This window comes from Oncorhynchus nerka, linkage group LG6, assembly GCF_034236695.1.
Source record: "Oncorhynchus nerka isolate Pitt River linkage group LG6, Oner_Uvic_2.0, whole genome shotgun sequence".
In the NCBI taxonomy this organism is placed as follows: Eukaryota; Metazoa; Chordata; class Actinopteri; order Salmoniformes; family Salmonidae; genus Oncorhynchus; species Oncorhynchus nerka.
Window position 1 is genome coordinate 90,293,296 of NC_088401.1, and position 16,945 is coordinate 90,310,240.

Below are 16,945 nucleotides of genomic sequence, written 5' to 3' on the forward strand. Positions count from 1 at the left end.
TGGAAAACATTCACTGTCAGTGATTCGATTCAGAGGTTTACTGCAAGATACTTACCCAGTCAGACAAACTCGTGGAAGCCATTTTTTTTCTTCCTGTGTCTGCGTGCAGTCTGGAGATGATTGAAGTTAGCATATCGTTAGCTTAGCGCAATTACTGGAAATCCCCCCCAGTACTAGAACATGAAAAATGCAGTGGAGGCTGCCGAGGGGAGGACGGCTCATAGTAATGGCTAGAATGGAGTCAATCAACTGGTATCAACCACATGTTTGATACCATTCCATTGACTGTATTTCAAGGCATTATTATGAGCCGGCCTCCACTGGTTTTGGCACTAGATTTATTTTGAACTTAAGCTACTTCTGTCAAATGTGTCTCACGGATCAAACCGATCTATTAGCGCAGCAGATGTCCCCCTTTTTATAGCGTGAGCTCACATGTTACCTCTCCACTCATGCTGCACAGAAGTTAACACGCTTGAATAATAATAATACAACACGGCATGTTAAAACTGTTCATTTACTGTTCGCAAAACAATGTCCTACAGGCTAGAACCCTTTACAATGCAAGAAGATACCGGTATCTTCCATATTTTGTAGGATAACTTTCCTAGCTAGCTGACAGCTGAAGCTAACATAAATTCACCACCCTGGTACTTTGTTTGTGGTAATATATGAACCATAAAGCAAAATATGCAGATTTTCAAAGCTGATAGCCACCAAAACTTTATCAATTCACTTATTCGGTCTCTCTCGCACGATCTACTGCCTCAGCCAACTGACTTCTCTGACAGGCCGCCCACCTCTTGCCTCATGAATTATGTCATTACTGGTTGAAGACTGCGCACATTTTTATAAAATAAGCTACTTTTATGCAAATGTTGTTGATCAGTCTGAGGTCCTGAGCGCTCTGGAGCAGGTTTTAATGAAGGATTTCTCTTTGCTTTGCTCCATTCATCTTTCCCTCGATCCTGACTAGTCTCCCAGTCCCTGCCGCTGAATAACCTCCCCACAGCCTGATGCTGCCACCACCATGCTTCACCGTAGGCAAGGTGCCAGGTTTCCTCCAGACATGACGCTTGGCATTCAGGCCAAATAATTCCATCTTGGTTTCAAATGGTCTGAGAGTCCTTTAGGTGCCTTTTGGCAAACTCCAAGCGGGCTGTCATGTGCCTTTTTACTGAGTAGTGGCTTCCGTCTGGCCACTTTACCATAAAGGCCTGATTGGTGGAGTGCTGCAGAGATGGTTGTCCTTCTGGAAGGTTCTACCACAGAAGAACTCTGGAGCTCTGACAGTGACTATTGGGTTCTTGGTCACCTCCCTGACCTTGGTCACCTCCCTGACCAAGGCCCTTCTCCCCCGATTGCTCAGTTTGGCCGGACGGCCAGCTCTAGGAAGATTCTGGATGGTACCAGACTTCTTCTATTAAATAACGATGGAGGCCACTGTGTTCTTGGGGACCTTCAATGCTGCAGAAACGTTTTGGTACCCTTCCCCAGATCTGTGCATCAACACAATCCTGTCTCGGAGCCATACGGACAATTCCTTCGACCTCATGGCTTGGTTTTTGCTCTGACATGCACTGTCAACTGTGGGACCTTATATAGACAGGTGTGTGTGCCTTTCCAAATCATGTCCAATTAGTTGAATATGCCACAGGTGTTTCTACAACTTGATTGGAGTCCACCTCAAGGATGATCAATGGAAACCGGATGAACCTGATCTCAATTTCAAGTCTCATAGCAAAGGGTCTGAATACTTACGTAAATAAGGTATTTCTGTTTGTTATACATTTGCAAAAACTTCACTTTGTCATTATTGAGTATTGTTTGTAGATTGAGGAAAATATTTAATTCAATACATTTTAGAATAAGGCTGTAACTTAACCAACGGTGGAAAAAGTGAAGGGGTTTGAACCTAATGAATACACTGTACCTAGATTTGTATAATTTATGAATTAATGCATACATGGCTGTCTCTTATTTTAAAAATGAAATGTAAAAAACATATATAATGATACTGAATTCAAAAGATGCCCAAATGATTGAACTGAGCAGTATCTGAGTTTACCTGTCTGGATCAAGGGGCATTCTGGGACTTTGGTTAATACACCTTTTGTTGTTGTGGTGGTATTGATACGTTTCGACCTCATCTTTTAGTATCCTTTTAAGCTGTAAAGTGTCTCTGAATGATACCTAATTTATCCCTCCCATCTCCTTTCTCCCCAGCATGTCTCTAACTGTAATACAATATTACAAGGAACTATAAATATAACAATATTACAATGAAATCTCCTCTCTCCCCACAACAGTAACCATGTCCTAACGGAGGACATCATCTTCAGGGATGTAACTCCCGGTAACCGTCTGGTCTCTAGGCGACTGCTGACCAAAACTAACCGCGCCCCGCGCTGGATGGAGAAGTACCTGCCGGTTACCATGGCCAGGCACGCCTACATCATCGAGGATTCCATCGTGGACCCCCAGAACAGAACCATGACAACGATGACTTGGAACATCAGCCACGCACGAATGATGGTACGTGTGACCAACTGGGATTCGTACTGTGACTGTGCTAGCCTGCTGAGCTAAAGCCTTGGTATTAGCTCAGGGAGCCAACGCAAGTCTTAATCTTTTAATCTACACTACATGACCAAAAGTATGTGGACACCTGTTCTTTGAACACCTCATTCCAAAATCATGTGCATTAATATGGAGTTGGTCCCCCCCCCTTTGCTGCTATAACAGCCTCCACTCTTCTGGGAAGGCTTTCCACTAGATGTTGGAACATTGCTGCTATAACAGCCTCCACTCTTCTGGGAAGGCTTTCCACTAGATGTTGGATGGTGTTGAGGTCAGGGCTCTGTGCAGGCCAGTCAAGTTCTTCCACACTGATCTCGATAAACCATTTCTGTATGGACCTCGCTTTGTGCACGGGAGCATTGTCATGCTGAAACAGGAAAGGGCCTTCCCCAAACTGTTGCCACAAAGTTGGAAGCAAAGAATCGTCTAGAATGTCATTGTATTCTGTAGCGTTAAGATTTCCTTTCGCTGGAACTAAGGGGCCCGAACCATGAAAAACAGCCCCAGACCATTTATTCCTCCTCCACCAAACTTTACAGTTGGCACTATGCATTGGGGCAGGTAGCGTTCTCCTGGCATCCGCCATACACAGATTAGTCCGTCGGACTGTCAGATGGTGAAGAATGATTCATCACTCCAGAGAACCACTGTTCGAAAGTCCAATGGCGGCGAGCTTTACACCACTCGATGCTTGGCATTGCTCATAGTGATCTTAGGCTTTTGTGCGGCTGCTCGGCCATGGAAACCCATTTCATGAAGCTCCCGACGAACAGTTGTGCTGACGTTGCTTCCAGAGGCAGTTTGGAACTCAGTAGTGAGTGTTGCCGAAGAAGGACAGACAATTTTTACGCGATTCAGCACTCGGTGATTCCGTTCCGTGAACTTGTGTGGCCTACCACTTTGCAGCTGAGCCGTTGTTGCTCCTAGACGTTTCCACTTCACAATAACAGCACTTACAGTTGACCGGGGGCAGCTCTAGCAGGGCAGAAATATGACGAACTGACTTGTTGGAAAGGTGGCATCCTATGACGGTGCCACATTGAAAGTGACTGAGCTCTTCAGTAAGGCCATTCTACTGCCAATGTTTGTCTATGGAGATTGCATGGCTGTGTGCTCAATTTTAAAAAATAATTGTTTTTAACTACACCTGTCGGCAACGTGTTTGGCGGAAAATCTACTAATTTGAAGGAGTGTCCACATACTTCTGCTCAGTGTATCTGAATTTATTTCTCTGGTGGGAGTCCCCCCTGAAGTCACTACGAAGACATGAACCAGCTCTTAATACAATGTGGACCCCAGGAAGATTAGCCAGCGTTACGGCGTTAGCGAATGGGCATCCTAATAAATCATGACTAATTACTGTTTATCTTCTACTCTAGCATTTGAAAAATATTCAGGCCCCTTGACATTTTCCACATTTTGTTACAGCCTCATTCTAAAATGGATTAAATTGTTTGTTTTTTCAATCTACACACAATACCTCCATAATGACAAAGCAAAAAACAGGTTTTTAGAAATTGTTACAAATGTATTTCAATTTTTTTTTTTTTAAACGATCACATTTACATCAGTATTCAGACCCTTTACTCAGTACTTTGTTGAAGCACCTTTGGCAGCGATTACAGCCTAGAGTCTTGGGTATGACGTTACAAGCTTGGCACATCTGTATTTGGGGAGTTTCTCCCATTCTCTGCAGATCCTGTCAAGGGTCTGAATATTTATGTAAAGTTATTTCTGTTTTCTATTATTAATATTTTAGCAAAAATGTCTAAACCTGTTTTTCGCTTTGTCATTATGGGGTATATTGTGTGTAGATTGATGAGGAAAAGAACATTTAATCCATTAGAATAAGGCTGTAATGTTATACTCTCTGAATGCACTATTTTCACTGTACTTTTAGTCCTAATAAGGTCTATGTTTTGATTCCTCTGTCAGTCTGTGGAGGAGCGTTGTGAGTACAGAATTAACCCTGACAACACCAGCTGGACGGAGGTTAACAGAGAGGCCTGGATCTCGTCTAACCTCTACGGGCTCTCCAGAGCTATACAGGTGTGTGTGACAATCTTTCTACAGCCATGTATATAGCTAGGTAGCCATGTGTCGCATGTAGCCATGTGTCGCATGTAGCCATGTATAGTATGTAGCCATGTATAGTATGTAGCCATAGCCATGTATAGTATGTAGCCATGTAGCCATGTATAGTATGTAGCCATGTGGCCATGTATAGTATGTAGCCATGTATAGTATATAGCCATGTATATAGCCATGTATATAGACATGTATAGTATATAGCCATGTATATAGCCATGTATATAGACATGTATAGTATATAGCCATGTATATAGACATGTATATAGCCGTGTAGCCATGTATAGTATATAGCCATGTATAGTATATTGCCATGTAGCCATGTATAGTATGTAGCCATGTATAGTATATTGCCATGTAGCCATGTATAGTATATTGCCATGTAGCCATGTATAGTATGTAGCCATGTATAGTATATTGCCATGTAGCCATGTATAGTATGTAGCCATGTATAGTATGTAGCCATGTATATTATGTAGCCATGTAGCCATGTATAGTATATTGCCATGTAGCCATGTATAGTATGTAGCCATGTATAGCATGTAGCCATGTATAGTATGTAGCCATGTATAGTATGTAGCCATGTATAGTATATAGCCATGTATCCATGTATAGTATGTATCCATGTATAGTATGTAGCCATGTATAGCATGTAGCCATGTATAGTATGTAGCCATGTAGCCATGTATAGTATATAGCCATGTAGCCATGTATAGTATGTAGCCATGTATAGTATGTAGCCATGTATGGTATGTAGCCATGTATGGTATGTAGCCATGTATGGTATGTAGCCATGTATGGTATGTAGCCATGTATGGTATGTAGCCATGTATAGTATGTAGCCATGTATAGTATGTAGCCATGTATAGCATGTAGCCATGTATAGTATGTAGCCATGTATAGTATGTAGCCATGTAGCCATGTATAGTATATAGCCATGTATCCATGTATAGTATGTATCCATGTATAGTATGTATCCATGTATAGCATGTAGCCATGTATAGCATGTAGCCATGTATAGTATGTAGCCATGTATAGTATGTAGCCATGTATAGTATGTAGCCATGTATGGTATGTAGCCATGTATGGTATGTAGCCATGTATGGTATGTAGCCATGTATGGTATGTAGCCATGTATGGCATGTAGCCATGTATATAGCCATGTATAGCCATGTAGCCATGTATAGCATATAGCCATGTATAGCATATAGCCATGTATAGTATGTAGCCATGTATGTAGCCATGTAGCCATGTATGTAGCTATGTAGCCATGTGTATATAGCTTTATGGCTATGTAGCCATGTATGTAGCCATGTATGTAGCGCCATGTATGTACATTTACATTTACATTTAAGTCATTTAGCAGACGCTCTTATCCAGAGCGACTTACAAATTGGTGTAGCGCCATGTATGTAGCCATGTATGTAGCCATGTATGTAGCCATGTATGTAGCCATGTATGTAGCGCCATGTATGTAGCGCAATGTATGTAGCGCAATGTATGTAGCGCAATGTATGTAGCCATGTATGTAGCGCCATGTATGTAGCCATGTATATAACGCTATGTATGTAGCCATGTATATAACGCCATGTAGCCATGTATGAGTTACAGAAAGATATTGGAACCACAAGCTGCCAGTTTGCCTGTTTCAGAGCTACCTGATGCTAAGCGTACTTAATGTTTTGTCATGCGATCGATAAACTTACACAAACGCTTGGATTGCTTTCGCTGTAAAGCATAATTTCAAAATCTGAGACGACAGGTGGATTAACAAAAGGCTAAGCTGTGTTTTGCAATATTGCACTTGTGATTTCATGAATATGAAATATGTGTCATCAGGTAGCTCGGTCACGAAAAGCAATCAAATTAATCGTTTACTTTTGATCTTCGGATGTTTTCACTCACGAGACTCCCAGTTACACAACAAATGTTCCGTTTGTTCCATAAAGATGATTTTATATCCAAAATACCTCAGTTTGTTTGTTATGTTCTGAAATTCACAGGAAAGAGCGGTCACGACAACGCAGACACATTCCAAATAGTTTCCATAATGTCCACAGAAACATGTTAAATGTTTTTATAATCAATCCTCAGGTTGTTTTTAAAATATATAATCGATAATATATCAACAGCAAATGTCTTTCACAGTAGGAGAGGGGAAAGCAATACCTATCCAAACTCTGTTACGCGAGCAGCAAAACTCATGTGACCACTTGACGCAATGTTATCGTTCTGGCTCATTTTTCAAAATAAAAGTCTGAAACAATGTCTGAAGACTGTTGACACCTTGAGGAAGCGATAGGAAACGGAATCTGGTTCATATCCCTTTAAATCCAGCAAAGGGAGGCTATGGAACATGGAGTTTTCAAAATGGAAGCTACTTCCTGTTTTGATTTTCCTCAGGGTTTCGCCTGCAATATCAGTTCTGTTCAAATCAAATCAAATCAAATTTATTTATATAGCCCTTCGTACATCAGCTGATATCTCAAAGTGCTGTACAGAAACCCAGCCTAAAACCCCAAACAGCAAACAATGCAGGTGTAAAAGCACGGTGGCTAGGAAAAACTCCCTAGAAAGGCCAAAACCTAGGAAGAAACCTAGAGAGGAACCAGGCTATGTGGGGTGGCCAGTCCCCTTCTGGCTGTGCCGGGTAGAGATTATAACAGAACATGACCAAGATGTTCAAATGTTCATAAATGACCAGCATGGTCGAATAATAATAAGGCAGAACAGTTGAAACTGGAGCATCAAGCTATACTCACAGACAATATTTTGACCGTTTTGGAAACTTTAGAGTGTTTGCTATCCGATACTAATAATAATATGCATATATTAGCAACTGAGACTGAGTAGCTGGCTGTTTACAATGGGCACCTTTTCATCCAAGGTACTCAATACTGCACCTGCAGCCATATGAAGTTAAGAAACAAGGTTTGTGAAATTAATAATTTGCTAGTAACAGATGACATTAATCTCTGAAACTCACTTAGATAATACCTTTGATGATACAGTGGTAGCAAAACAAGGTTATACCATCTACTGAAAAGACAGAAATGCCAGTGGTGGAGGTGTTGCTGTTTATATTCAGAACCACATTCCTGTAAAGCTTAGAGAGGATCTAATGTTCAATACTGTTGTAGTAATATGGCTACAGGTTCATCTGCTTCACCTAAAGCCCATTCTGGTGGGAAGCTGCTATAGACCAGTCAGTATCTGGATAATGTTAAATACTGTTGTAGTAACATGGCTACAGGTTCATCTGTCTCACCTAAAGCCCATTCTGGTGGGAAGCTGCTATAGACAGTCAGTATCTGGATAATGTTAAATACTGTTGTAGTAATATGGCTACAGGTTCATCTGTCTCACCTAAAGCCCATTCTGGTGGGAAGCTGCTATAGACAGTCAGTATCTGGGTAATGTTAAATACTGTTGTAGTAATATGGCTACAGGTTCATCTGCCTCACCTAAAGCCCCATTCTGGTGGGAAGCTGCTATAGACCAGTCAGTATCTGGATAATGTTAAATACTGTTGTAGTAATATGGCTACAGGTTCATCTGTCTCACCTAAAGCCCATTCTGGTGGAAGCTGCTATAGACCAGTCAGTATCTGGATAATGTTAAATACTGTTGTAGTCATATGGCTACAGGTTCATCTGCTTCACCTAAAGCCCATTCTGGTGGAAGCTGCTATAGACCAGTCAGTATCTGGATAATGTTAAATACTGTTGTAGTAATATGGCTACAGGTTCATCTGCCTCACCTAAAGCCCATTCTGGTGGGAAGCTGCTATAGACCAGTCAGTATCTGGATAATGTTAAATACTGTTGTAGTAATATGGCTACAGGTTCATCTGCCTCACCTAAAGCCCCATTCTGGTGGGAAGCTGCTATAGACCAGTCAGTATCTGGATAATGTTAAATACTGTTGAAGTAATATGGCTACAGGTTCATCTGTCTCACCTAAAGCCCATTCTGGTGGGAAGCTGCTATAGACCAGTCAGTATCTGGATAATGTTAAATACTGTTGAAGTTAATATGGCTACAGGTTCATCTGTCTCACCTAAAGCCCATTCTGGTGGGAAGCTGCTATAGACCAGTCAGTATCTGGATAAGGTTAAATACTGTTGAGGTAATATGGTTCATCTGTCTCACCTAAAGCCCACTCTGGTGGGAAGCTGCTATAGACCAGTCAGTATCTGGATAAGGTTAAATACTGTTGAAGTAATATGGCTACATGTTCATCTGCCTCCCCTAAAGCCCATTCTGGTGGGAAGCTGCTATAGACAGTCAGTATCTGGGTAATGTTAAATACTGTTGTAGTAATATGGCTACAGGTTCATCGGTCTCACCTAAAGCCCATTCTGGTGGGAAGCTGCTATAGACAGTCAGTATCTGGGTAATGTTAAATACTGTTGTAGTAATATGGCTACAGGTTCCTCTGCCTCACCTAAAGTCCCTTCTGGTGGGAAGCTGCTATAGACCAGTCAGTATCTGGATAATGTTAAATACTGTTGTAGTAATATGGCTACAGGTTCCTCTGCCTCACCTAAAGCCCATTCTGGTGGGAAGCTGCTATAGACAGTCAGTATCTGGGTAATGTTAAATACTGTTGTAGTAATATGGCTACAGGTTCCTCTGCCTCACCTAAAGCCCATTCTGGAGGGAAGCTGCTATAGACAGTCAGTATCTGGGTAATGTTAAATACTGTTGTAGTAATATGGCTACAGGTTCATCTGTCTCACCTAAAGCCCATTCTGGTGGGAAGCTGCTATAGACCAGTCAGTATCTGGATAATGTTAAATACTGTTGAAGTAATATGGCTACAGGTTCATCGGTCTCACCTAAAGTCCCTTCTGGTGGGAAGCTGCTATAGACCAGTCAGTATCTGGATAATGTTAAATACTGTTGTAGTAACATGGCTACAGGTTCATCGGTCTCACCTAAAGTCCCTTCTGGTGGGAAGCTGCTATAGACAGTCAGTATCTGGGTAATATGTGTGAAATGCTTGATAATATATGTGATATCAACAGAGGTATATTTCCTGGGTAATTTTAAATATTGACTGGCTTTCATCAAGCTGCCGACTCAAGAGAGAGTTTCAGACTGTAACCAGTGCCTGCATTCTGGTTCAGGTTATCAGTCAACCTACCAGGGTAGTTACAAACAGCACAGGAATGAAATCATCAACATGTATTGATCACATCTTTACTAACGCTGCAGAAATGTGCTCTAAAGCAGTATCCAGATCAATAGGATGTAGTGATCACAATATAGAAGCCATATCTAGGAAAACCAAAGTTCCAAAGGCTGGGCCTAATATAGTGTATATGGTCATACAATAAGTTTTGTAGTGTTTCCTATGTTGATGATGTAAATAATATTTGCTGGTCTGTGGTCTGTAATGAGGCGCAAACCGATGTTGCAATTGACACATTTATGAAATTACTTATTTCAGTTACCAATAAACATGCACCCATTAAGAAAATTACTGTGTTTACTTAAATCCCCTGTGGATTGATGAGGAATTGAAAAATTGTATGGTTGAGATGGATGAGGCAAAAGGAATGGCAAACGTAGTGCAAATGGAGAAATCATGAGACTAAACTGAATAAAACTAAACTACACTATGAAACAAATAAATGACATAAAGAATGATAGTAAAAAGCTTTGGAGCGCCTTAAATGTTGGGGGGGGGGGGGGGGGGGGACTCTGCACATTTATCACAAAACCAACTGATATTGCCAACTACTTTAATTATTTTTTTCATTGGCAAGATTAGCAAATTTAGGCATGACATGCCAGCAACAAACGCTGACTCTACACATCCAAGTATATCTGACCAAATTATGAAAGACGACTATTGTAATTCCGTAAAATGATTGTGGAAGAGGTGAGAAAATTGTCTATCAATAATGACAAACTACCGGGGTCTGACCATCTAGATGGAAAATTACTGAGGATGATAGCGAACGATATTGCCACTCCTATTTACCATATCTTACATTCTAAGCCTACTAGAGAGGCCTGGAGGGAAGCAAAAGTCATTCTGCTACCTAAGAATATTAAAGCCCCCTTTACTGGTTCAAATAGCTGACCTGTTACCAATAGCTGGATTTCGTGGTTGCCTTTAGTTTGAAGATGTAATCCGGAGACAGGTGTTTTCTCCTTAGCTATAATACTCGAATTACACTGATTTTTCAAAAATTCAGCAGTTTTAATACAAGATGCATTTTAAAAAGCCGCGTTAGACAGGATTACCTACACTACTGACCAGCTCAAATAGACAGAAGCGTGCTATATGGCACACCAATCCAAACTCATCTCTCGGCATGTCCAGCCCACTCATTATCTCAGCCTACCGTGGCTTGCGGGAAGGTTGCTGTCTCTTTCTGTGGCTAAACCTACTAGCCTCGTAATTTTAACAATTGTATTTGTATTTACATATGCATACAAGTCTGTTATTAAGGTACATGAAAGTTCACATATTCGAGAAGACATTTCTGCCCCCCCCAAAAATATAATTTTGATAAAAATAAAAATAAACTATTTTACGTTCAAACGGCTCTCCTGCGAAATAGTGAGCTGCGACATATGCCTAGTTTCCGGAAACGGGTCACATATTGTGGATAAAGAGTTATGGAACACAGAGGGTGTTCTTTAATGGAAGCCTCCAACATAATTCAGGTAGAATCAGGAATTCCCCAGGGCAGCTGTCTAGGCCCCTTTTTTTCAATCTTCACTAACGGTTTTGAGTATAGCGAGTGTTTGCGGATGACTCAACACGTCAGCTACTACAGCAATCGAAATGACTGCAACACCTAACAAAGAGCTGCAGTTAGTTTCAGAATGGGTGGCAAGGAATAAGTTAGTCCTAAATATTTCAAAAACTAAAAGCTTTGTATTTGGGACAAATCATTCACTAAACCATAAACCTCAACTGTATCTTGTAATGAATAATGTGGAAATTGAGCAAGTTGGGGTGACTGTCATGGTCAAAACATATTGATACAACAGTATCTAAGATGGGGAGAAGTCTGTCCATAATGAAGCGCTGCTCTACCTTCTTGGCAGGTCCTACAGGGCCTTGTTTTGTCGCACCTAGACTACTGTTCAGTCGGAAATTGCAATTGTCTCAGAACACGGCTGGCCCTTAAAAGTACCCTGAGAGCAAACATTAATAATATGCATGTCAATCTCTCCTGGCTCAAACTGGAGGAGAGATTGACACTCCTCACTACTGGTATTTATGAGAGGTATTGACATGTTGAAAGACACCCATGCATACCGGCAGGTAGCTTAGTGGTTAGAGGGTTGGACCAGTAACCGAAAGGTTGCTAGATCGAATCCCCGAGCTGACAAGGTAAAAATCTGAACAAGGCAGTTAACCCACTGTTCCTAGGCCATCATTGAAAATAAGAATTTGTTCTTAACTGACTTGCCTAGTTAAATAAAGGTAAAATACCCCACAAGAGATGCCACCAGAGGTCTCTTCACAGTCCCCAAGTCCAGAGTAGACTATGGGAGGTGCACAGTACTACATAGGGTCATGACTACATGGAACTCTATTCCACAGTACAACATAGAGCCATGACTACGTGGAACTCTATTCCACAGTACTACATAGAGCCATGACTACATGGAACTCTATTCCACAGTACTACATAGAGACATGACTACATAGAACTCTATTCCACAGTACTACATAGAGCCATGACTACACGGAACTCTATTCCACAGTACTACATAGAGACATGACTACATAGAACTCTATTCCACAGTACTACATAGAGCCATGACTACATGGAACTCTATTCCACAGTACTACATAGAGACATGACTACATAGAACTCTATTCCACAGTACTACATAGAGCCATGACTACATGGAACTCTATTCCACAGTACTACATAGAGACATGACTACATAGAACTCTATTCCACAGTACTACATAGGGCCATGACTACATAGAACTCTATTCCACAGTACTACATAGGGCCATGACTACATAGAACTCTATTCCACAGTACTACATAGAGCCATGACTACATGGAACTCTACTCCACAGTACTACATAGAGCCATGACTACATGGAACTCTATTCCACAGTACTACATAGAGCCATGACTACATGGAACTCTACTCCACAGTACTACATAGAGCCATGACTACATGGAACTCTATTCCACAGTACTACATAGAGCCATGACTACAGGGAACTCTATTCCACAGTACTACATAGAGACATGACTACATAGAACTCTATTCCACAGTACTACATAGAGACATGACTACATAGAACTCTATTCCACAGTACTACATAGAGCCATGACTACATGGAACTCTATTCCACAGTACTACATAGGGCCATGACTACATGGAACTCTATTCCACAGTTCTACATAGAGACATGACTACACGGAACTCTATTCCACAGTACTACATAGAGACATGACTACATGGAACTCTATTCCACAGTACTACATAGAGCCATGACTACACGGAACTCTATTCCACAGTACTACATAGAGCCATGACTACATGGAACTCTATTCCACAGTACTACATAGAGCCATGACTACATGGAACTCTATTCCACAGTACTACATAGAGCCATGACTACATGGAACTCTATTCCACAGTACTACATAGAGCCATGACTACATGGAACTCTATTCCACAGTACTACATAGAGACATGACTACATGGAACTCTATTCCACAGTACTACATAGAGCCATGACTACATGGAACTCTATTCCACAGTACTACATAGAGCCATGACTACATGGAACTCTATTCCACAGTACTACATAGAGCCATGACTACATGGAACTCTATTCCACAGTACTACATAGAGCCATGACTACATGGAACTCTATTCCACAGTACTACATAGAGCCATGACTACATGGAACTCTATTCCACAGTACTACATAGAGCCATGACTACATGGAACTCTATTCCACAGTACTACATAGAGCCATGACTACATGGAACTCTATTCCACAGTACTACATAGAGCCATGACTACATGGAACTCTATTCCACAGTACTACATAGAGCCATGACTACAGGGAACTCTATTCCACAGTACTACATAGAGCCATGACTACATGGAACTCTATTCCACAGTACTACATAGAGACATGACTACATGGAACTCTATTCCACAGTACTACATAGAGACATGACTACATGGAACTCTATTCCACAGTACTACATAGAGACATGACTACATGGAACTCTATTCCACAGTACTACATAGAGCCATGACTACATGGAACTCTATTCCACAGTACTACATAGAGCCATGACTACATGGAACTCTATTCCACAGTACTACATAGAGCCATGACTACATGGAACTCTATTCCACAGTACTACATAGAGCCATGACTACATGGAACTCTATTCCACAGTACTACATAGAGCCATGACTACATGGAACTCTATTCCACAGTACTACATAGAGCCATGACTACAGGGAACTCTATTCCACAGTACTACATAGAGCCATTACTACATGGAACTCTATTCCACAGTACTACATAGAGCCATGACTACATGGAACTCTATTCCACAGTACTACATAGAGCCATGACTACATGGAACTCTATTCCACAGTACTACATAGAGACATGACTACATGGAACTCTATTCCACAGTACTACATAGAGCCATGACTACATGGAACTCTATTCCACAGTACTACATAGAGACATGACTACATGGAACTCTATTCCACAGTACTACATAGAGCCATGACTACATGGAACTCTATTCCACAGTACGACATAGAGCCATGACTACATGGAACTCTATTCCACAGTACTACATAGAGCCATGACTACATGGAACTCTATTCCACAGTACTACATAGAGCCATGACTACATGGAACTCTATTCCACAGTACTACATAGAGCCATGACTACATGGAACTCTATTCCACAGTACTACATAGAGCCATGACTACATGGAACTCTATTCCACAGTACTACACAGAGCCATGACTACATGGAACTCTATTCCACAGTACCACATAGAGCCATGACTACATAGAACTCTATTCCACAGTACTACATAGAGCCATGACTACATGGAACTCTATTCCACAGTACTACATAGAGCCATGACTACATGGAACTCTATTCCACAGTACTACATAGAGCCATGACTACATGGAACTCTATTCCACAGTACTACATAGAGCCATGACTACATGGAACTCTATTCCACAGTACTACATAGAGCCATGACTACATGGAACTCTATTCCACAGTACTACATAGAGCCATGACTACATGGAACTCTATTCCACAGTACTACATAGAGCCATGACTACATGGAACTCTATTCCACAGTACTACATAGAGCCATGACTACATGGAACTCTATTCCACAGTACTACATAGAGCCATGACTACATGGAACTCTATTCCACAGTACTACATAGAGCCATGACTACATGGAACTCTATTCCACATCAAGTAACTGATGCAGCAGTAAAATCAAATAAAAAAAACAGATGAAAATACAACTTATGGAACAACTGGGACTGTGCAACACAAACGGGCACAGACACATGATAACATACGCACTATACACACTTGTACACATTTACATTTAAGTCATTTAGCAGACGCTCTTATCCAGAGCGACTTACAAATTGGTGCGTTCACCTTAAGACATCCAGTGGAACAGCCACTTTACAATAGTGCATCTAAATCTTTTAAGGGGGGTGAGAAGGATTACTTTATCCTATCCTAGGTATTCCTGAAAGAGGTGGGGTTTCAGGTGTCTCCGTACACATGAATTTTGTGTTACAGATATGTGGTAGTAGAGGCCTGAGGGTACATACTTAGTGTGTAGTAAATTCTGCTATGCAATTTTAAAAACATTACATTCATAACTGCCTTAATTTTGCTGGACCCCGGGAAGAGGAGCTGCTGCCTTGACAGGAACTAAATGGGGATCCATAATAAACCCCGGGAAGAGGAGCTGCTGCCTTGACAGGAACTAATGGGGATCCATAATAAACCCCGGGAAGAGGAGCTGCTGCCTTGACAGGAACTAATGGGGATCCATAATAAACCCCGGGAAGAGGAGCTGCTGCCTTGGCAGGAACTAATGGGGATCCATAATAAACCCCGGGAAGAGGAGCTGCTGCCTTGACAGGAACTAATGGGGATCCATAATAAACCCCAGGGAGAGTAGCTGCTGCCTTGGCAGGAACTAATGGGGATCCATAATAAACCCCGGGAAGAGGAGCTGCTGCCTTGACAGGAACTAATGGGGATCCATAATAAACCCCGGGAAGAGGAGCTGCTGCCTTGGCAGGAACTAATGGGGATCCATAATAAACCCCGGGAAGAGGAGCTGCTGCCTTGGCAGGAACTAATGGGGATCCATAATAAACCCCAGGAAGAGGAGCTGCTGCCTTGGCAGGAACTAATGGGGATCCATAATAAACCCCAGGAAGAGTAGCTGCTTCCTTGGCAGGAACTAATGGGGATCCATAATAAACCCCAGGAAGAGGAGCTGCTGCCTTGGCAGGAACTAATGGGGATCCATAATAAACCCCAGGAAGAGTAGCTGCTTCCTTGGCAGGAACTAATGGGGATCCATAATAAACCCCGGGAAGAGGAGCTGCTGCCTTGGCAGGAACTAATGGGGATCCATAATAAACCCCAGGAAGAGTAGCTGCTTCCTTGGCAGGAACTAATGGGGATCCATAATAAACCCCAGGAAGAGGAGCTGCTGCCTTGGCAGGAACTAATGGGGATCCATAATAAACCCCAGGAAGAGTAGCTGCTTCCTTGGCAGGAACTAATGGGGATCCATAATAAACCCCAGGAAGAGTAGCTGCTGCCTTGACAGGAACTAAATGGGGATCCATAATAAACCCCAGGAAGAGTAGCTGCTGCCTTGGCAGGAACTAATGGGGATCCATAATAAACCCCGGGAAGAGGAGCTGCTGCCTTGGCAGGAACTAATGGGGATCCATAATAAACCCCGGGAAGAGGAGCTGCTGCCTTGGCAGGAACTAATGGGGATCCATAATAAACCCCGGGAAGAGGAGCTGCTGCCTCTGTCAGGAACTAATGGGGATCCATAATAAACCCCAGGAAGAGTAGCTGGCTTCCTTGGCAGGAACTAATGGGGATCCATAATAAACCCCAGGAAGAGTAGCTGCTTCCTTGCAGGAACTGAATGGGGATTTAATAAACCCCAGGCCAAAATGCAAATGGAGGCCAGTTGTTTTATTACAAGTAAAATAC

The 16,945-nt window shown here is 41.9% G+C and overlaps 1 protein-coding gene across 1 annotated transcript in view; it reads left to right on the forward strand.

The window, feature by feature from the left end:
* The window catches only part of prelid1a (PRELI domain containing 1a), a 33,925-nt gene that overhangs the window by 11,483 nt on the left and 5,497 nt on the right, over positions 1-16,945 (forward strand). Inside the window, exons 3-4 of the mRNA XM_065019996.1 lie at positions 2,310-2,535; positions 4,516-4,629. Coding sequence (XP_064876068.1) covers positions 2,310-2,535; positions 4,516-4,629 — 340 coding nt within the window. The remainder of the gene's footprint in view (positions 1-2,309; positions 2,536-4,515; positions 4,630-16,945) is intronic.